This window comes from Takifugu flavidus, chromosome 7 (assembly GCF_003711565.1).
Source record: "Takifugu flavidus isolate HTHZ2018 chromosome 7, ASM371156v2, whole genome shotgun sequence".
Lineage (NCBI taxonomy): Eukaryota > Metazoa > Chordata > Actinopteri > Tetraodontiformes > Tetraodontidae > Takifugu > Takifugu flavidus.
Window position 1 is genome coordinate 14,388,498 of NC_079526.1, and position 21,977 is coordinate 14,410,474.

Consider the following 21,977-nt stretch of genomic DNA (forward strand, 5'->3'; position numbering starts at 1 on the left):
AGAGGAAGAGGAGAGAGGGAGAGGGGAGGAGAGGAGAGAGGGAGGAGCGAAGAAGAGAGGGGAGGAGGAGGGGAGAGAAGAGGCGAGGAGAGGAGAGGAGGAGAGGAGAGAAGGAGAGGAATAAGAGGAGAGGAGAGGTAGGGGAAGAGAAGGGGAGAGGGGAGATGGAGGAGGGAGAGGAGAGGGGAGGAGAGAGAGAGAGGAGGGGAGAGAAGGAGAGGAAAATGAGGGGAGGAGAGAGGAGAGGAGGGGGAGGGGAGAGGAGGGGAGGGGAGAGAAGGAGGAGAGGAGAGAGAGAGAGGAGAGGAGATGGGAGAAGGGGAGATGAGAGAGGAGAGAGAGGAGATGAGAGGAGGAGAGGAGAGGAGAGGAGAGAGGAGAGGAGGAGAGGAGAGGAGAGAGAGGAGGAGGAGGAGGAGAGATGGAGAGGAGAGAGGGAGAGGAGAGGAAGGAGAGGAGGGGAGGAGAGGAGAGGAGGGCACCAGACAGACAGCGTGGCTGCTGTACTGCTGCAACAAGCCAACTTGTCTGGTCGAGCAGCGGCTCAGCTGCTCTCACCATCCTCAGGCTGGACGCTCCTCAATGGACACTCTGGACACATTTCTCTCACTCGGAACTGCGTAACACCGACGTAAGAGGATCAGGGGTTTTCGTTGTTTTTTAGTGCGGAGTGAGGGCGACTGTCACGGACAGCTGGCACCGAAGCCGGTAGACAGCAAATAACAGCTCGCTTTACCCGGAACCGAGCCGGGAGCCTCCGACGGGCCGTTGGGAAGAGCTGGAGGAGGGTTGGGCTAGCAGCGAGGCTAGCAAGCCTGCTTAGAGAGCAGCTCTTACAGCATCCTCAAACTCTTCGCTGCCTCGACGCATACTCGGACGTGTAAGACGGGACATGAAATAAGTAATTATTTCATCAATTGGTGGCTTGACGGCGTGTTTGTAATGTTAGTGACATGTTTTGCAACAACAGGCTCGGCGTTAGCCTTTAGCCAGTAGCACTCGCTCACATTCCCAAACAGGTTGTCGAAGGAGATTTTTTTTTTGGTAAGACAGAGCCTCAGTAATCTGTGTATTTAATTGCTGGTCTTTATAAATATTTATAACGTGAGCGGACGCGTCTGTCTTTGGTAAACAGCCCATCGTTAGCCAGCCGGCTGCTAATGTGAGGACCGCTGCGCGATGTTATCTTTTATGTTCTTCTCTTCCATGTTTTCACATCTGTGGCAGCGTGAAGATGGATTGAAACATAGAGGGTGGAACTCTTCCATCCCCACAGTAGGAGCCCCCCTCTCTCCGAGGTATGCCTTCTCTTACCATTCTTTTACCAACTGCTGCTTTTTCCTTTTGCATTTGCAACTTGAAACTGCAAAGTTAGATTCCAACAATCACTGACTGGCCATTGATATTAATGAGGCGTGGTGTTAGACCACTTTATTTGGCCAGCCAGCTGCTTTTCCCCAGTATTTGCCTGCGTGGGTCAGTGTGATTCCTCTTTCCACACATCCTGTGTTTTGAGGCCGCTTCCTTTTTTTGTCATGAAGTGTTTTTAGCTGCATCCTGATCAGGGTCACGCATCACAGGGCTGCTCAATGGGTGGTTTGTTCTAACTTAGATTGATCTGATTAGGCCTGTTTTTTGTTATTCGGAGCAATCCTCTGTGAACGACACTGCTTGTTTTCCCTCTTTGATATATATGCCTGCTTTACCACATTGTGTTACTTTAATATTCGGCCACACAAGTCCTCCACAGTGGCCATGAAAGTCTTGCTTGTTGCATTTTTCTAAGGGAATTGACACAAAACCCCATACAAACCTTTTTAGGAATTACAGAAGGAAATTGGCTAAATGCAAAAAAAATGTAGAGCGCTTCAGCCACAGCTACAAGAAGTCTGATGACCCCCTGCCAGGTCTGATTCATCCAATCTCAGATCTTCAAGCTACATTATTATTTTTGTCTTTTTTATAAACGCTATTGGGGGCTATTATAAAATGTGGGGAAATCCAGCATCACAATAACGGAAGGCCAATGTTTCATTTAAAGTGTTACTGTTGTGGAGTTCAGTGTCTATATGACAGTGAAAATCTATTCATAATACAATGTTTGCTGAAAATGTGAATATTTTAGAAAAAGTATGATCAAAATTCTGTTTTTTTCCTCACCTCTGGCTTATTGATGGCCCTATATTCACTGAAGGTTAAAAAAATCCACCCTGTCTTAATTTGTAAGTGTAAATCCCACTCAGACATTCTTTCCCATCAGTGTGTCACGATCCACAGCTGAGTCAATGTGCTGTTATGAATGTTTGCTGAGAACTGTTTCTAAAATAAGATCATGACTAATTGGAAAAATAAACATATTGACATTGGAAGCATGAGCTGAGTAATGTATGCCGGATCACTAGGAAATGTATGATTTTCCTCGTGCTATTTGTCTTGCCTGAATACGACTGCTTCACTTGAAACATGGAGAAAGGTGCTAAAAGTCACCAAATTTGTCACTGGCCAATATTTTCCAATTATTTTTCCAGCTTGTAAATGTTTTGGTTGCCTAACTGGGCACATAATTAGACCTGGATTCACTGGGAAGTGTTGTCATCTCCCAGGTTGAGTTCTGCAGGATAACTGTGTAACTGAGGGAGGAAACCGAGGGAACCATGCCTCCCAGGCCATCCTCGGGGGAGCTATGGGGCATCCACCTGATGCCTCCCAGGTACGACACACTGGACTGCATCCCTGAACCAAATTATATGTTGTATTTTGACATTGTGTGAAAAGAAAGCCAGGTAATCAGGCTTGTAGGGTGATGACGACTGTGACTGTAGGATCCTGGTGGACTGTCTCCTGCCCAACGGGATGATTCTGACCTTGGAGTGTCTCCGTGAGGCAACGCTCATCACCATCAAACATGAGCTCTTTAAGGAGGCAAGGAAATATCCCCTCCATCACCTCCTGCAGGAGGAGACCTCCTACATTTTTGTCAGTGTTACACAGGTGGGAATTTTTAACCTCAGTTTCAGCGCGTCAGTGACACTTTAAAATGAGCAAATGCTGCCGATACAGTATTGAAGGGTAGATAATACCTCTGTGGTTCCTTTGTGCTTTTTAAATTCCTCTTTTGGGCCTTTCCTTTTTAACCTAGAGGAAGGACACCAGCTCTCATGAAAAGTGACCTTTGCCTTTCGTGAAAAAACAAAGTGGTTTGAACCCGGAGCATCTGTTTTGTTTTCTGGGCTACAGGAAGCAGAGCGGGAGGAGTTCTACGATGAGACTCGGAGACTCTGTGACCTCCGACTCTTCCAACCATTCCTCAAAGTCATTGAACCAGTTGGCAACAGGGAAGAAAAGATCCTCAACAGGGAGATTGGTGAGGCTTTTTCATTCCCTGCCGTCCTAGTTAAAATTAAATGAGTTAAAATGACCTTAGAATTCTAAAAATCTTTCCTTTGCCAGGTTTTGCCATCGGTATGCCCGTATGTGAGTTTGACCTCGTGAAAGATCCCGAGGTTCAGGACTTCAGGAGAAACATCCTGAATGTCTGTAAAGACTCTGTGGAGTTGCGAGACGCCAGTGGGCCCCACAGCAGAGCGCTCTATGTTTACCCGCCCAACGTAGAATCCTCACAGGAACTCCCCAAACACATCTACAGCAAACTGGACAAAGGTTGGTGACGCGTTGTCCAGCAGATAAAAATGTGTCATTTTTTTATCGATGCATTAAGCTTCTGAAAAAGATAGCAGTTGTCTCCTATCAATGGCTAATCCCTGCAAATCCATATTTATGGTGGATAAGAACTCAGAACTGGGCAGCTTAATCAATGAATTGATTGCCCTGCTATTAGTGGAAAGCTTTTCTCCCGGAACACTGCATGCAAAGGAGGAAAGTAATTGCTAGCCTACCCTCAGAACAGATAATGGCGGGTTATTGTTTGATGGTAACTGAGTTAAAATGCGTTTATTCATCTTTTATTTCCCGTCCAGGTCAGATTATCGTTGTGATTTGGGTCATCGTTTCTCCAAACAATGACAAACAGAAATATACACTGAAGATCAACCACGACTGTGTGCCTGAGCAGGTATGGCAGTGCATATAGAAGCAAATCAGTCACGAGCCACAGCTTATAAATGAAACTAGTTAATTCAGCGCAGGAGGATAAACCTCACTCCAGGTGTGAGGCGGGGTTTATTGTAAAGATTGTCTTATCGCTAAGGTGATAGCAGAGGCCATCCGTAAGAAGACACGCAGCATGCTGCTGTCACCAGAGCAACTGAAGATGTGCGTTCAGGAATATCAGGGTAAATACATCCTCAAGGTCTGTGGCTGTGACGAGTACCTGCTGGAGAAACATCCCATCAGCCAGTATAAGGTAAGAAACATGACCGCCAGGGTCTCAGGGCACCCCGTATGTAAAGACAATAAATGCCATGGAAACATGTATGCTCCTGAAAATGAATCTAGTTTAGGTTAATGTGTTGTGTCAGCTGCTTCAAAAGCATCCTAATAATCATTTTCAACACTAGAACGTTGAGAGTTAAAGAGTAAAACTATAAAGCTGCTCAGAGCCTTTCGTGTTTCCTGTGTAGGCACAGCATAGCTTCTGGTAAAGGATTTGATGGAAATAACTGACAGCACTTACGTTTGGCATCACTCTCTGCATACTTTTGTTCTCAACCTCCTTCCTGCTTGTCATTCCCCCTCTGTGTCTCTTTCTAGTATATCCGTAGTTGCATCATGTTGGGCAGGATGCCTAATCTGATGCTAATGGCTAAAGACAGCCTGTACAGCCAGTTACCCACAGATAACTTTGTCATGCCATCCTACTCCCGGCGCATCTCCACGGCAACATCGTATATGAATGGCGAGGTAGCTGCCAAGTCACTGTGGACTATCAATGGAACACTGCGAATACGAATCCTATGTGCCACCTACGTTAATGTGAATATACGGGACATAGACAAGGTGGGGATGCACAGTGCTCAGAGGAATCAACCACAGACGCCTGAGTCTAATTCTCTAATTATAGACAAGCTGTCTGTAGCCGCTAGTTTGTCTGTTTTTCATGACCCAAAGAGAATTCCAGTTGATTATTTATTTATAATTACGAATGTATTAAATTTGATCTCAGTCTTTGAATGTTTTGCCAGTTCTGCACTGGACCATGTCTTCCAACTCTCTTACTTCCTGTCAAAACAAACAGTCTTTGTCCAGGTTTCATGTAAGCAGGGACCTTTTCCAAGGGAAAGTAGTTCTTGTTTATGCTGCAGCACTGTCCTGAATCATTTATGTTAATGTAACTAGTCCTAACAGACTGTCTGCCTCCTTTTGACTGTTGAGATCACCTGACACGACAGCTGCCACTTTCTGTTAATCAGCCTGAGATGAGGTTTTAACAACACTGCAGTGAATTTGTCACATTTTATTGACTTTTGATGGGGTGTTTATTGTCTCTCTTGTAGATATATGTGAGAACAGGCATTTATCATGGAGGTGAACAGATGTGTGATAATGTAAACACACAAAGGGTACCATGCTCCAATCCCAGGTATAAACCCTTAATGCTCATCAACTGACCCTAAATATGTCATCTTAAACATTTTGGTGTCTTAATATTGCTATAAAAAGCTTTTTGCTGTACATGTACACCTGATTGGTTTTTAAAATAGAAAGCAATGCTTTAGATCGTTTACTGCTGTGAGAGCAGCAACGTTAACTGTTTAATGCTGTAGGGTAACACTAAACGGTGGTATTGCCTTACTGTTAAACCTAAACCTTTTAACACTGGAGAGAAAGGAACACTGTTTGCTGTATAAGCTGTTGCCTGTAGACAGTCTGTAGGCAGTATCATTTTACATAATTGTAGCCTGCTGTGAGTCACTTAAACAATTTACCTTGTTCAGCTTAGTTTCAGTGCCCTTCAGAGAACCTGCACTGTCTGTTTTGGTGGTTTTGTAGAACACTTTATGCTTTATGTTGTCATAAATTGTGTTTGAACATGGTCGACTTCTCTTCTAAAGGTTCTGTGTTTCCTTCATTCTCTCTCTACAGGTGGAATGAGTGGCTCACATATGATATGTACATCTCTGACATCCCACGTGCTGCCAGGCTTTGCCTTTCCATTTGCTCTGTTAAAGGCAGAAAGGGAGCAAAGGAGGTAAGACGAAAATGTCTAAACCTAACGTGACGTGTTCTGTGATCAGAAGTGGCCTTGACCCTTCTGAAGCTGCATTTTTCAGTCAATAAAATCATCAAGTGGTCACTGATATATAAAAAATGTACCAGTAATCAGTTGATAGCATCTCTTTTTAAAAACAGACTTATTACATTGCATTTGTTGTTAAAATATGTAAAATAAGAATTTACTTACATATAGCATCCAGTAAGGAGAATGTGCCTGTGTGCTTTGAACTCTTTGTCTGGAAGCCCTGTGGTGTCAGGCGCTTGTGTCTGAGGCTGATACTTGTAACAGACACCCACACTGATTTCCTTCTACCCCTGTGTGGTAAGAGCTTGCAGAAGTATCAGTGAATGCCAGACATGGATATTGTAAAAGACACCTGCGGTTGAGCTCTGTCCAGAACACCGTACGACATTGAGATCAAGTTAGCAGATGCTCTTTCATGCCCCATTTGAATTAAAGATAAACACTCTTCTTCAGCATCTTTTGTTCCAGCACTCACTCCTAACAGCCCATTTTGACCGGCTGTCAGCATCACACATTGTCCCCATTTCACCCGGTTCCACTGTTGCTCCTTTTAGTCACTCCTTGCTATGAACTACTGACTATTTTATATATATTTATATAGCTTTTTAGAGTTTCCTTCTTATCATAACAATGATTAATTTAAAAACAATGGTTTCTGGTTACAACTAACTACACATTACCGAACAAAAGAACTAACATAATTCTTCTTAACCCCTTTTTAAACTCTTCTCTAGGAACACTGTCCACTAGCTTGGGGTAATATTAACCTGTTTGACTACACTCACACACTGGTGGCCAACAAGATGGCTCTGAACCTCTGGCCTGTGCCTCATGGGCTTGAAGATCTCCTTAACCCCATAGGAGTAACTGGATCCAATCCAAATAAGGTACCCAAATGTTTAGTTTGATCTGGTAGCAACGCAGCTCAACAGTGTGACTCTATCCTTCTCGTACAGGAAACCCCGTGCCTCGAACTGGAGTTTGACCACTTCAGTAGTTCAGTCAAATACCCGGACATGAATGCAGTTGAGGATCACGCTAGCTGGACCATCTCAAGAGAAGTGGGGCTAAATTACACCCTCTCTGGACAGGTGATATATGCCCTTATGTATTTTAGCCTGCTTCAGTTGGAAAAGACCGCAGATTTAAGATATAACATGCAGGAGGATCAGGGGATAGTTGATGATGAGGTCAGAAGTAAATTACCGGTAATCATAAAATGACATATTAATGAAATAAGAGTGTAGTATGTGTTCAGCTCCTTATGGTTGAGGTATCTTATCAGATTTCTTGATAACGAGAACAATGACTTTCAGGGCGATGGTCTGACTCCTGGTTGGAGTTACCGACATGCGAGTGGATGTTAACGGTGTTTAGTTATTCATGGTGTGTGCGTCAGGTGTGAAGAGCGCAGGTGTAGCATAAAGTGTGCGTGGTGGAAGGAGCACGATCATTGTCTCGCTGGGAATCAAATGAAACGTTATTCTGATGAAGCACAAACAAGGGATGCTAATGTGCTTGATTTTATTTAGACATTGTTACACTTTGGTGTTTCTTTTAAACAGCAGATCTCTGCTGTTTGACGCATTTGTGATTTTACTTTATTTCACATAAGTAGAAAAAGTTATTGTATTAACCTTTGAGGATGTTTAAAACATCTTGCTATAAACATGATTTCATGCTTAGATTTACTTTGTAACTATGTCATGCACACATATATATGGCTTTGTAATAATTGTATCTAAGTGCTTTCTTTCTTTTCACTCTTTTTGCAGAGTAACCGTGCAGCCAGAGATCATATCCTGACAGAGGGCGACTCTGAGCAGCTGAGACAGCTCACAAACAGAGACCCTCTTTCAGAAATCACTGAGCAGGAGAAAGACTTCCTCTGGAGAAACAGGTAACCTCCCAAAACCAGTGTGTTGCCAAAGGTTTTTTAATGTACATGTTGTTTGCATCCAACCAGTAGACTTGATTGTTTTTGTTTTTTTAGGATATTGGCTCAATCGCTGTTATTCCAAAGATATTTTTAATCAAAAGTACCTTCATATGTTGCATAAAAACAGCAGTTAGTGCTGTTCTGTTTCTCTGGCAGGTACTACTGCATGAACATCCCTGAGATACTTCCCAAGATCCTTCTCGCAGTCAAATGGAACTCCAGAGATGAAGTTGCAAAGGTTTGTGTACAGTAAATGTCTACATTATGATACATTTCCAAACGTTCTTCCATATTGGGCCTTTGGTCAGCAATGTTTGATTTATATGTATGCTGATGTGGTTCAAACATGGTGTTTATTTTGTAGATGTACTGCCTACTAAAGGAATGGCCATCCATCCGTCCTGAACAGGCCATGGAGCTGTTGGACTGTAACTATCCTGACCCTATGGTCAGGCACTTTGCTGTACGCTGCCTTGATAAATACCTGACTGATGACAAACTCTCCCAGTACCTCATCCAGCTTGTACAGGTACGGTAGTATAGAGTCAGAGGCACTGGAGAGATAATGATTAGTGAAGTGTTTTTACAGCCACTTGGTAATCTGTGCCTAATCTCCTCACCTGCTGTGGTTTTAGGTGCTAAAGTATGAACAGTATCTCGACAATCCCTTGGTCCGTTTTCTCCTGAAGAAAGCTCTGACCAATCAAAGAATAGGACATTTCTTTTTCTGGCATCTTAAGTGAGTCACCACCCATTTCCTTGTTCTATTCTGAATCTTTTTAGAAGGCATCTTGTGTCTTCTTCTTCATCCCCGGTATCTCCTTTCTTCCAAATAGATCAGAAATGCACAATAAGACAGTAAGCCAGAGGTTTGGTTTGCTTTTGGAGGCTTACTGCAGGGCTTGTGGCATGTACCTTAAGCATCTCAGCAGGCAGGTAGAAGCCATGGAGAAGCTCATTAACCTCACTGATATCCTCAAACAGGAAAAGAAGGATGAGACCCAGAAGGTGAGGACAGCAGCAGCACACCTGCAAACTTAGCTGGGCACGTCTGAGCAAATGCATGTGTGTAAAACTGGGATTGCATGTATTTGTCTTGTGAAGGTCCAGATGAGGTTTCTGGTTGACCAGATGAAGAGACCAGACTATATGGATGCTTTACAGAATTTCACCTCTCCTCTCAACCCTGCACACCAGCTGGGGAACCTGAGGTGGGTAGCAACAGAATGCTGCCAGTCAAAGTCGGGCACATTATTGTTTATGCCCAGTTGTGTATAAATTGTGGGGCTGTGAATGAAACCTTATTGTTAATAATAGCTTCATTTAAATGACCAACAGGTTAGATGAGTGCAGAATTATGTCATCAGCCAAGAGACCACTGTGGCTCAATTGGGAGAATCCTGACATCATGTCCGAGCTGCTTTTTCAGAACAACGAGATCATCTTCAAAAATGGAGATGGTAACACACTTTCAAACACTCACGCTTTTTGGCCTTAGAACACAGCACTAGTTCATATGTCCTCAGGAGTTCTTGTTTTATAAACCTTAGCAGTACATTCAAATGCTGATGCTGGAGAGCTCCCTGGTGAGGAACAATCTTCTTATTGTTCTCCCAGGCTGCGTTCATCTTCAACTGTCCTCATTGTGTATGTTCATGTTCTAGACTTACGGCAGGACATGCTGACATTGCAGATTATAAAAATCATGGAGAATATTTGGCAGAATCAGGGACTGGACTTACGGTACTTCTTTCTCTTGTTATCTCAGGATTTATTTCTGCCTTTACTTTAGTCGAAATGCTGTATTATTGTGGTGTGTTTCCAGGATGCTTCCGTATGGCTGTCTGTCGTTAGGCGATTGTGTCGGTCTGATTGAAGTGGTTCGCAGCTCCCACACCATCATGCAGATTCAGTGTAAAGGAGGCTTGAAAGGAGCCCTGCAGTTCAACTCCAACACCCTGCATCAGTGGCTCAGGGACAAGAACAAGGGCGAGATGTGAGGGGCTTGTTGGTTGCATGTGTTAAGGAATGAAAACGGAATCTCTGTCATCATGTGCAGAGCCCTTTTTTCATCTTTCCTCCTACAATTTCTGATACAATTTAAATTCTTTACCGTATCTTCTGTTTAACAGCATCTTATTACACAGTGATGCCGTACGTGTGTTTGTGCAGGTACGATATGGCCGTTGATCTGTTTACGAGGTCCTGCGCTGGCTACTGTGTAGCTACATTTATCCTTGGGATAGGAGACAGGCACAACAGCAACATTATGGTCAAAGATGATGGACAGGTACATCCTATAATATGCTCAGAGCGGAACATTAGCTTATGCCGGCATTTAACCATGCTGTATTACTACTATGCTTTAAATAAACTACTGTCATTAGTAAACAAGTCAGGACATGTGACATCTTTCCAGTCTTGCTCCATGTTGCTCTTTTTGTTGTGTTCCTCAGACTGGAACAGTGGTGTGCTGACCATATTTCTAAATTCTACCTTGAGCTCTATTCTTTTATGCATCAGCCTCCCACAGCTGACCAGCGCAGTGACCACAGAGGCAGGCGACGTCATTGCCGTGCACTGTGCTGACTCGCACGTTCTTTCAGGCAACGGTGGGATTTGATAGACTGTAAAACTGGCCGAGGCTGAAATCAGTTGTGACGCCACCACTAATTTTTTGCTCCACCTTTATGTTCCCGCCGCATCAGGCTGCACACCTACAGCTCCACAAGATCACCAAAATTCAGTGAAAGAGTGCCACATGTGCAGTATTTGTACTTCGGAATGTATATTTATGCACTTCTCTTACAGTCAGTTTACTTCCTAGGTAGAAATTATGAACACCAAATACCTCTTTTCTAATTGGTTTGGTCCTTTTCCAGTTATTTCATATAGATTTTGGCCACTTTCTGGATCATAAGAAGAAGAAGTTTGGCTACAAGAGAGAGCGCGTGCCCTTCGTGCTGACACAAGACTTTCTCATTGTCATCAGCAAAGGATCCCAAGAGTGCGTGAAGACCAAAGAGTTTGAGAGGTACTGGAGCACTGCTTCTACATTTGCTGTACTTATTCAGTGTTCAGTCAAACCACAACACCAAAATTGCATCAAAAGCAGATTATTTCCACTTGTTTGATTGTAACAGTTTAAGGCAGACGGCTGTTATGGGTCAAACCTGTTTTCAGGCTGTGATCTAACAGCGTACCAGCCACTGCACAAATGTGACAATGTGCACCACCCTCTTTCACGCCTCTGTCCTTCTCCCTCCAGATTCCAGGAGATGTGCTATAAAGCATACCTGGCGATCCGGCAGCATGCTAATCTCTTCATCAACCTGTTCTCCATGATGCTGGGCTCTGGCATGCCTGAGCTGCAGTCATTTGATGACATTGCCTACATTAGGAAAACACTGGCCCTGGAGAAAACTGAGCAGGCAATGATGCTTTTCTCTTTCCTCATATCCACTCACCCTGTGGAGGAGTCTTTCAAGTGTCTACCTTTGTCTGATGGTTTATTTTACACCCTTTGGTTTCCCACAGGAGGCGTTGGACTACTTCATGAAACAGATGAACGATGCTCATCATGGTGGATGGACCACCAAGATGGACTGGATATTCCACACAATTAGACAACATGCACTAAACTGATCTGGGACGTCTGGGAGCGAGCTGTTTGAACCGCACATCGGTCTAAGGAATAATTATTCCAGGTTTCTAAACACAGCACAATGTGTGTTTAAATGGGGTTCTGCTTTTTTTGTCAACGTCATCTTCCTCAGACTTTGTTCTGCACCATCCAGAGAGATCGCCCTCATATCCTGGACAAGATGTGCCCAAACCACCGTTGCTGTGCTTCCTTAACTACGGAACCTTGCTGCTTCAGAACCAACACAAAAATGTCAGAACAGTGCAACAAAAATGCACCTGCAATTTTAAAATGTAGCCGCAAATGAAATTTGTCGCCCTCCTGTGGTGATGTACAAGACTAGCTCCATCCACAAACGACAACCACAATTATGTTCAAATTACTACTGATGGGACAGCAGGCACAATCAGCTGTCTGAATTATTTACGTTGTAATTTACACTTGATTCTTTTATTTAATTTATCGGAAAGGGAATACCGTAGCCCTTTGGAGCTGACTTCGCATCTGCTTGTAACCCTTTGTGAGCACTCTGGGAGGCTGTGTTTTGCACAGCTCTGCAGTCTCCAACAGCCTCAAAGAAACAGCACTCCACCCCTGAAAACCTTTGTTGTGTTGCAGCTCAGACTCTTGCATAACCTTCAGGGTGTCGATGTCTCTCCACCAACAAGCAGCACTTACAGAATACCAGAGAGTTTGTTTGGGAATGCCAACTGGTGAGAGGCCAAAGTGCCCATCTCCCATTGTTTGTGACCTATAGGACCTATTTTTTAGCATCTGGCTGTCTTCCTGTTGATAAAATGCCTTGGCAACACAGCACAACCCTCCACCAGGACCTGCCAACTCCTCCCCAAACAGCCACAGGCAGCAAACCACTGACACTCCCAACATGTCAAGTCAGCTGTAATCTTCATTTTTCTTTTTTTTTCTTTTTTTTTTAGAAATATTTCATTGAGAAGTGTAGACAAAATAACAATTATGGATGGATGTTTTTCCACCCAGAACCCCCTTTCACTGAGCCCATCGCCCTGGCAACCAAACCTCTCTGCTTGCTATTCTGAACCATGTTTTTACATTGACAGCTTCGACGATTATGTGTAACCCAAAAGCATGAAACGAAATCTCGCAGCTAAAAACGCACTTTCCCCACTTGAGTCGCTGATTGTATCGAGAAGCCAAAGTGTTGGTCTGTCCCGATGTGGCGCATGAACGTGATGTCATGTTATCGCAGCATTAATGAGTAGAATGTATTTAACGGCTAATGTCGAGCGCATGTCCGCTTGGTTTTTATTTGGTTCGTTTTGTGTCCATTATAGTGTCGGACCCACTTCCTCCAAGCAGACAGGAAGTGAGCAGCCTCTTAGTCATGAAGCCTTTTTTCTTGATGTGCCAAATCAGGCGTCCGTGAAGCCTGAGGTGAACGCTAATGCTGGGAGGGAGATGTACAGCAATGCATATCAGTTACAGCGTTAAAAAAAAAAAGAAGAAAAGTTTGGCATATGCACTTGGGAAATTCTTGTTTATAATGCCTTTTTTTGTCCAAGTGGACTCTTTAGAAGAAAAAGAAAACACCTAGCCTAGCGTGCATGTTTGTTGAGCAGCATAATCTGTGTGATGTACATCTTTAACCTGTAACCTGCACATTGGCAGTCGCACCTCTGTTGTCTGCAGGAGGCGTTGTGTGTGACGCGCCTGTGTGTTTCCTGTGTCCTCCAGAGTCTCGTACACGCCCACGTTCATCTTCTCTGTACAGGCTGCAGAGGTTCATTGGCGGGTCCCAATGAAGACACACACCGTGTCTGTGCGGTCGCGTCTGTGTGTGACGACACTCGTCGCAGTGACGGTGTCGCTAAATGTTTTTTATGCCTTTTTCCACTGGTCTGTGCCAGAGAAGACGAGGAGAATTTTTATTTGCATTGTTTCTATATAGAAAAAAGAAAAACCTAAAGAAGGAAAGCAACATTTCTTTTTTCATAAGCTGTAATTATGTGGAATGTTATCAGAGTCGCAGCAGTGACTTGTGGGAGGGTTGATGCAGCATCTGTTCTATGTGTGTGTGTGTGTGTAATGTGTGTGTGTGTATTGAACAGGCTCTTTGCTTGGAGTTGCTACTGTTTTATTGCAGCCACTCTGAGTGAGTCACCATCTACATGGTGAATTATTGAAGGACTAAAGCTGAGCTGGGAGTGATTTCAGGCACCGGTATCTTCTACCATCTTTGCCTCGTTTCTAAAAAGCGACTAAATGTTAGTTTGCACATGTTATTAGCAGTCGTTTGATGTTTTTCCTCTTCTTCCACATGAAATCGCTGCTGGGATTCCTCAGCTGTGATGACACTGTGTAACACGGACACAAGCCCATCACCTTTCAGAACCCGCTGATTGAGAGCAGGGATGCGGCCTTTGGTTTTGGTGCCAAACCAGTTTTTTTCTGACTGGATTTTTCTTTAAACTCAAAGCAGGATTTGGTTTTTATTCTTCTGTTTTTCTCTTGACAAATGCAATCACGTGACCAGAACTGAAAAGGACTATTGATGCAGTGTGCGTGCAGTACTTTTTTTGAGCGTTCTACCGTCTGTTTTTTTAATGAGAGCCAGAGTATTTACGCCGAGGTGCTTCTGTTACTGTCGGACACGTGTTCTCGTCAGTATGGACCCTGATGTTTGTTCTGGCGGTTGCTCGTATCACTCGTTTTAACTTTGCAATGATTTTGAACCAAATGTTTCAGGTTCCACACAGAAAAACATGGACTTTGGATCAGAGAAAATGTGAATTATTTAAGTCCTTTTTTTAATTTTTCAGGCTCCGTCAGTACCAGAGTGGCGTGTGCATTTCTTTTCTGTATGCTGTGCTCGTTCTATCTATATTTTTGTGTGTCACTGATGCATTTCCATCAGCTGATTGATCCATATTAGGTTATGAATGAATGTACGATGGGCCAATGTGTTGCTGCATGAGATTTTTTTTGGGTGGGGGGGGGCGACTTGTCTTTTTGTTTGTTAAATTCTCCTACACAGCCATACATGTTTATGAATGAATGCCTTAGGTTTGCTTCCTGTGGGAACCCTTTCAAGGATGAATGTTTCCTCTAAGCATTTTTTTTATTTTATTTAAAATTTAAATAATTATGCTGGCTCCTGAGTCAGAGGGTGAAGGTTTGTACCCTGACTGACTGACTCATTCATCTGGGTGTTCTGTAAAGATGTGCAAATAAATTTGTTAAACATTCACAGCCGTTTGCTCTGGCTCTATTCTTATGCTGATGGTCATATCATGTTTAGATCAATGAGTGATGGACTACATCTGGATTTGCACAGAAAATACCTTTTATTTTATCTTCTGGCTGGTTTTGGACATTGAGTGCCATATTTACAACCAATTCCACATCATAAATGGTCACCGGGGCTCAACTACTTGTTAAATTTGAGCAGCACGAAACAGGGAAACGGAACAGACCTCTTGTATCGTCTTCAGTGTTGCACCAACAACCTGTTCAAACCCATTTTGTTTTCATAGTTTGGACTAAAAGGCATAAAAGATTTGCGAGTGTGTGGCAAGTGGAAAACTTATGCCAGCAGGTCTGTGTCACTCAAGACTGGCGAATCTGCCGTCATGTTGGCATCAGTGGGAGCCACAGGACTGGGTGGATTAAAGACTTTCCAGGGTTTGGAGGGGCAGTGGAGGGGGTCGTCGGGCACCACGTCGACCACTGGGGAGGCAGACGGTTTGGCTGCTGCGGTGTCTTCCTCAGAGGATTCCTCCTTGGCCGCTGAGCCTGGTTGTTCGACTTTCCTGAGCGGAGTCCAGCCTGGCGGCCGACGCTTGATTAAAGGCTGAGAGGGAGTAATACATGAATAAACTGTCTGGTCCTGAGGGACAGAAATGAGCCACTGACAATTTGTTATGGCGATCGAAAATCAGGTTTTAGACTGAAGCCTTTTAACCCTAAACTGAGAACTTGATCATTTCACCCTCAACTCTTTCCTCTAAGCCCTTTATTTACCTTTTTCAGGTAGATCATAGTGGATAAAAATGTCAAAAATAGTAACATTTCTGGATATTTTGGGGTATAAGTGGTCTCACCATGATTAACATCCCTTCTTCACACTCCATTTGGACCTGGGGGAGCTCGTGTCTCCAGGGTGCTACATCCACTGTGGAGTTACAGTTGGCAAATTCCTGCACACACACACACACACACACACCCGTCAGGCCAAACAAGCCTGTAAAAGGTCACATTTGCTCACCAGCAGAGTGCGTTTCTTCTCGTGTTTACCATATTCTGGTCATCGGGGACACAGAGATCACTCAGATCACTGTGTTGACTTTTGGCACATGTGGTCTTCTTCATGTCAAATCTTATCTTGAACCTGAAACCTGCCACCACCTACAGAGAAGACACGTGGGAAAAACATGTTTCTGTCCCCTGAAATTCCTCAACTCCCCCCCCCCCCCCCCCAGGTCCCCCTACCTGTCTGGTGGCGTAGCCCACACTGTTCAGGGTAAACAGGTGAAGCGAGTTGGACATGGAGTTGTACTTGGTGATGGAGACAGACAGAGGACTCTTCAGGTCCTCGGAGTTCTCATCGATCTCCATCTCACAGCCCAGGCAGGGAGCCTTCTCTGGGGTGAAGTGACCATCTGCCCGTTGGGAAAAGGCAGACACGGGTCACAGATTTATGGGGTTTGTGCAACATATTTGTGCTGATTATTATTATTATTATTTGCTGAAAGGCTCCTGAAAATCGAAGCAACGTGTGGGGAAAAAAAATTGCAAAATTGAGAAAACACGACATGTTTACTGTAGTCTGTCAATGGGCTGGTCAGGCAAACAGATTAAAGTCTAGACTCCATCCGCCTCTCATGGTGCCCACCCTACCTGTGGAGATCTTGCGCAATCGCACCCCCACCCGAGCCCAAACCTCTCGCCTGTGCCCAGCGGTTGTTTGTTGTTGTTGTTGATGGTGACACTACAGTTGCACCTCATTCAGGGCTGATTTCTTCCACTTAAAGTCGCTCACCAATCTGACATTCCACGTGTCTTGTGTTCACTTCAGTGGCTGTCACGTGGACGATGGCGCTGCATGGAACTGGGCTCTGGGGGAGGACAACAGGGCTGTGAGTTCGGCCGCTTGTCTTGACCTACAGCGTAAACGTCTGTCACCTCTCCTCGCCACCAGTGGAAGCCGGCCATTACCTTTTGTCTGGGCAGGTAGTCACAGTCCGTCCAGGGTTTAATGCCCCCTGCTGGGCAGTCACTCCTCCTGCTGGTGAACTGCAGTGAATACACCGCGTCGGCGCCAGATCCTGTCTGCAGACGCATCACAAACACACCATCAGTGTGTACTAAAAGGTCAAAGTATCCGAACATGCCAGAATTTCTGGGTAGTCGTTGCACAGCTTTAGTTCTGTACTTTCATTGACACTGTGTCCTCCCAGGTCCAAAACCTTTAAATCTCTATGTTTTGACACCAGATTCCAACTCACGACGTACTGAAATATTTAAATCTCATACCTTGCTGGCCGATCGTATCTGAAAGAGTGCCAGCTTGTTTCCTGTGGTCAGCTTCTCATTGAACTTCTCCACAGCGCTGCTGACGGCCTTCTCCACGGACGGGTCGTCACAGGAGACCTTCACTGGTTCCTGGAGGAGCAGAGAAACTCAGAAGTCCCTGACTGAAGACCACTCTCATCAGAAAGAGGGGAAACACACTCCTTGGTTAAACTGCTTCCCATTTTCTACCTTATAGTAGGATTTACTCAGCATTTTCCTCTCCAACCTAATACCCGTCTACATATCAGTTCATCTTGAATTACAATTTATATAAAAAAAACATAGCAGTTTTACTGGTTTTATGGAGGAAAAAGGTGGCAACTATATAGTTGGAGTGGCTGAATTTTGTATGATTTTGTGCTGACAGACTTCTGCTAATATAAACACTTTATACTTCCCTAATTATTCTGCTCCATTTATATTTATATTATATTTCTCCTCTAAAGGATCCAATTATCTGAAGTCTTGTCACATTATTTGCATATGATTAAAGACTGATTTTAAACATTTGCTATATTAATAATTCATATTCAGCTGCACGCAGCGTTCAGTATTTCAAAGGGATTTTATGATAATCTGACCACAGGACGTCGTCTCATCTCCTCACCTGTGCCCTGACTGAGCTGCTGAGGCACAGCAGGCCCAGGACACACAGCCCCAGTCCGCTCCTCATCGTCGGATAGTGTAGGAAGTTCGTCTCTTTTCAGCTACAAGAGGACAAATTAGCAGCGAGCTTGTTTACCCCTCGATTTACTGACCGCTTTCCATCAGTTTACAAACCGAGAGAATTGATTCGCCTGAGGAAACTCACGGTTTGTGCAGGTGGAGGCCTGCTGTCGATCCTGCAGAGGAAAAGCTGGATTCCTCTTCACACAGGGATGAACGAGTGACTGAGCTCCTCCTGAAACTGAAGGCGGGACCCTGAGGGTTGGGGTCAGACGGTGACGTGCTGACGGGGGCACAGATGCTGGAAATGCTCAGTCGATGGAAGGGGAGTAAATGTTTGCTCTTCTGTTTGCCCTCCTACCCTGCTTAGTCAATAACAGTTCAAGAGCATGTGAGGAAAAGTACCGGCTTCCTTCATGACTCAACCACCGTCTTACCTGACCTCACACGGAGACGCACGCCACACACCATCCTGGAGCTTCCTTTTAAGTTTTAACTGTGTTGTAGCAAATAGTCCCAGAACTGTGCAGATTCAGCTGTGTGTGTGTTTGCATATGCATGTCCAAGTGTGTGTTTTGTGTGTCTTGACTGGTACTTTGTCCCTAATGACCTTTAGTCTAAACCAGTGTGCTTTCCCCACTGTTCCTCACTGAAAGGAGCAAAAAAAAAAAAAAATTGTATAAGGTGAATAAAAATGAATAAATAGTGAATGTACAAATCCACACCAAAATTCACTTTTGATGTCACGTGACTGCCATGTATTTACATCTCTGTAGTGACATAACCGGTCCACTCATATTCTACACGCGTGTATTTGTGCATTTTTAGAGTGAAAGTATAAAATCAGACCTGTGAGAATTCTGCCCTCTTGTGGCCACTTAAAGAAAAACAAGTCCTGCTGACCTTTGACGTCCATCCTCGTGATGAAATTTGAGCTGATCCACAATTAAGTGATTTCAAGTTAATCTACATCAATAGACCTTAATCTAAATAACATAATCACGGAGGGTTTTTGAGGGTTGTGGCCCTTGACTGTAGGTTTTCTTGGAGCCTCATGAGACCTCATTAGTGGCTCAGAGATTTAGTATTGGTAGTAAAAGCAACCATGCAGTGTATTATATTTGTAATAGCTGTTGTGGTTTTTTTTCCTTCATGTTCAGGAGCTTTTCTTCACTGCGACCGCCAGTTTTCAGATCTGAGAGGCGGTGGGCTTCTCCCCGCCTTTCATTCTTTACTTCCTGTGTGTGGTGCACAGAGGCGCTCTTCAGTTTCACAGAAACGAGCCAGACTGCAGCAGACACAAGATCTTCACATCCATCGGTCTCATTTTTCCACCTTTTTCTTCACCATGATGTTCAGGAGTCACCAGGCTGGATGGCGTCTTCTCCTCCTGGCTGCTTTTATTCCAGGTAAAGATGATTTCCGATATTTTTCTGAAGTATCTGCTTCAATATTTTTGTTCTCTGTGATAAACTTCCAGTGAAGCAGTTTCTGCTACTCTTTTGAAGCATATCATCACCAGTATGAAGGGTCCACGGTGATACTCAGGGGTTTTAACTGTCCCACTTGTGGTTCCAGCTTCGTCATTCATGCACACTCATTCCTTCAGATTGATTAAACTTACAAATAGGCGTGCACGTGAAGAGATCTCAGGGAGAAACGGCCACATTTAAACACGTTTCAATGCACCTTTTGTAATGTAAACTGTCAAAACTGTCAAAATCCTGGTGTGTTGCTGCTGGGAAGAATATTTCTTTCATTTTGTTGGCTTTTACGCCATTTTTTAGGTTTTGTTTCTTATCTCTGGCTGTCGGCGGGTCCCGGCTCTCATTAAGAGTGTTCACCTAATAAAACAACTGAGTTGCTTTGGTGTCAGGATTATTTATGGCTTTTTTGAAGGTGACGAACAGATCTTGAAAGTGTCTCCTGGCCTCTTCCTGAGCAGGTGTGAACCTCCAGAGAAACAACAGCTCTGAGCTGCCCTCCGAGGCCAAGATCTTCCGTCCCGTCCTGCAGCCCTCCGAGTCCGTCCCTCCTATAGGTACTTGCAGAGTAGAAGGGGAAAATAACCACGACTATAGGGAGGTGTTTGCAGACAATATATCATTTTACAAATGTGTGTTTCGCACGCAGGAACCTACATGCTGAACTCTCTGAAAGGGAGTCCTTGCATCAAAGTTACCATGGGAGTGGAGTACATCATCACCGAACAGAAGGTCAGAGAGTGTGTGTGTTGTGCGTGTTGCGATGACCGCCGTTTCAGCTCATTCTGCACAATATGTGTGTTTGTGTCAGCATGTGTGTGTGAGGTGTCACGCGTAAAGAAGCAGCTCTCAGCTATTTCTGTTCCATCAAGCTGCGAGGTGTGAGCTCTGGTGTGACAAGAAAACCGTCACTTTTCTCCTGTGTGTCAGACTTGGTACTTTAACTTGGACAGCAGCAGGGTCAGGGTCAGCGGTTACTGTGGCAACCAAGCCGCTGTTCTCTCCATCACAATGCCGGACAATGCTGCCAGTCTGCAGTTCACCTTCACAAAGGTAGAAAAAAAAAAGAAACTACAATAAATGTCACCTTATGTAGGTCACTGTTGCATCTCCATTTTAAAAAAAAAAAAAAAAAAGGCTGTATAAATAACAACAATAACAATCTTTCCCCTTTGATGTGTACCCTACCTCTATATAATGCATCTGTTACTATCATTTTTTACTCCAGGAAAAGAAAGTTTTCTTTGTCACCAAGCTGACTGCTCATCTGTCTCCCATGCCTGTCTGCAAAAAGTGCGCCAGTAAGAAGAGAGACGGCTCCCGCCTCGCACTGTTGTGATGTTTATGTTTGAATCGGGAGAAAGTAGCTGCTTGGTCTCCTTGTCCCTCCAGATAAGACTTACTCAGGTTTGGTGGCCCACGACAAGATGTTCAAGACAGCCAACGGAAAGAGCTTCAAGTGCAAGTCTGAGAATCAGCTTCTGATGTCGTCGCTGCTGCAGGTCAAGCTGGTTCCTCTGCAGATCCAGGCTTTCACCCTGGACAAAGGACAGTATGGGAAAGGTGGGAGGACGCTACACTGAGACTGGGCAGATATGCACAAATAGACTGAACGTGTTCCACCATCATGTAGTAATAAGTTGGTAAAGGTGTCAGTAGGTAGTAGTTTTAAAAAGAACTCCATTAGAAGCACTGAGACTTTTTCTGTTTGCCTGTTTCAGAAGTGGAGTGTTGGGCCGACTATAACAAGCGGATCATTCCCATTGTCATCGGGGCCGTGGTGGTGGGTCTCCTTCTGATCGCCGCCCTGACGTATCTGTTCCTCAGAGACAGTCGCAGCCAAGGATACGAGAGCCTCTGAGGGCGAAGGAGCTCAAATACGTCGAGCGTTGACGTAAAGGGATTTGAATATGTTTGGAAATATATAGGACCGAATTACATTTGATACATTTTTCCCCATTTTGTTCATCTGTTTACTGCTGTTGCAGAAATTTGACCTGTTTTGTATTTTTGAGGTGTTTGCTGGAAAGAGCTTCTATTTGACATTTTGTAACTTCTTTAACTTGTAACTTTTAAGAACACAAAACTACATTATTATTAAACTATTAAACTATTAAACATTTTTGCTGCCCCCTTCCCCCCCTGCACAGTTAGTACATGATTGAAATGTCTATCTAAATATTTATTTAATGTCTGAATTTTCATTGGCTCCATATTGTTACTGGTTTATTTGAGAACCTAGAAACAAAGCATTTGGAGAGCCCACACCACCAAAAAGCTCACTTCCCCACATATTGTGACTTACACTCAGTATAGTAAATTGGGCCTTAATAAAATATTACATAACATAGTAGATGCCTTTCTCATTCAAGCACTTTGGCTTTGACCATCACCTGTGACTAAATCACCAAAATTCAATGAGATCTTTCTTGGTCAGGGATAATTTCCTAAATAAATTCATTAAAATCCGTTCATAAATGTTTGAGTTATTTCGCT

General features: G+C 44.0%; 3 protein-coding genes across 10 annotated transcripts; 2 read left to right on the forward strand and 1 right to left on the reverse strand.

The window, feature by feature from the left end:
- Positions 1-445: 445 nt before the first annotated feature.
- On the forward strand, positions 446-15,007 carry LOC130529351 (phosphatidylinositol 4,5-bisphosphate 3-kinase catalytic subunit alpha isoform-like). Of its 7 annotated transcripts, none has more exons than XM_057039490.1 (26): positions 447-901; positions 1,228-1,298; positions 2,529-2,710; positions 2,823-2,991; positions 3,238-3,364; positions 3,451-3,660; positions 3,978-4,072; positions 4,208-4,363; positions 4,711-4,956; positions 5,454-5,539; positions 6,043-6,148; positions 6,934-7,086; positions 7,156-7,290; positions 7,975-8,099; positions 8,295-8,376; positions 8,503-8,667; positions 8,774-8,877; positions 8,975-9,146; positions 9,243-9,349; positions 9,477-9,598; positions 9,803-9,881; positions 9,964-10,134; positions 10,311-10,428; positions 11,021-11,172; positions 11,407-11,569; positions 11,676-15,007. In XM_057039490.1, the coding sequence occupies exons 3-26, from the start codon at positions 2,655-2,657 to the stop codon at positions 11,781-11,783; spliced, it is 3,207 nt and encodes a 1,068-aa protein (XP_056895470.1). In that variant the 5' UTR covers positions 447-901; positions 1,228-1,298; positions 2,529-2,654; the 3' UTR covers positions 11,784-15,007. The 7 variants fall into 7 exon arrangements, with proteins under 7 accessions (XP_056895472.1, XP_056895470.1, XP_056895471.1 ...); XM_057039491.1 differs by having other exon boundaries at positions 447-631; XM_057039487.1 differs by having other exon boundaries at positions 448-901; positions 2,604-2,710.
- Positions 15,008-15,062: 55 nt separating this feature from the next.
- Positions 15,063-21,950, forward strand: lamp3 (lysosomal associated membrane protein 3). The gene is made up of 8 exons (XM_057038974.1): positions 15,063-15,123; positions 19,158-19,406; positions 19,943-20,038; positions 20,131-20,213; positions 20,412-20,534; positions 20,710-20,782; positions 20,874-21,044; positions 21,203-21,950. Exons 1-8 carry the CDS (start codon positions 15,063-15,065, stop codon positions 21,340-21,342), a joined length of 996 nt encoding a protein of 331 aa, XP_056894954.1. The 3' UTR covers positions 21,343-21,950.
- Positions 15,082-18,301, reverse strand: kng1 (kininogen 1). Of its 2 annotated transcripts, none has more exons than XM_057039495.1 (9): positions 18,143-18,301; positions 17,939-18,038; positions 17,293-17,421; positions 16,975-17,088; positions 16,799-16,874; positions 16,249-16,418; positions 16,054-16,164; positions 15,861-15,956; positions 15,082-15,610 (listed from the first exon to the last, which is right to left on the reverse strand). In XM_057039495.1, the coding sequence occupies exons 2-9, from the start codon at positions 18,002-18,004 to the stop codon at positions 15,344-15,346; spliced, it is 1,029 nt and encodes a 342-aa protein (XP_056895475.1). In that variant the 5' UTR covers positions 18,005-18,038; positions 18,143-18,301; the 3' UTR covers positions 15,082-15,343. The 2 variants fall into 2 exon arrangements, with proteins under 2 accessions (XP_056895475.1, XP_056895477.1); XM_057039497.1 differs by lacking the exon at positions 18,143-18,301 and adding an exon at positions 18,112-18,130.
- Positions 21,951-21,977: the final 27 nt, after the last annotated feature.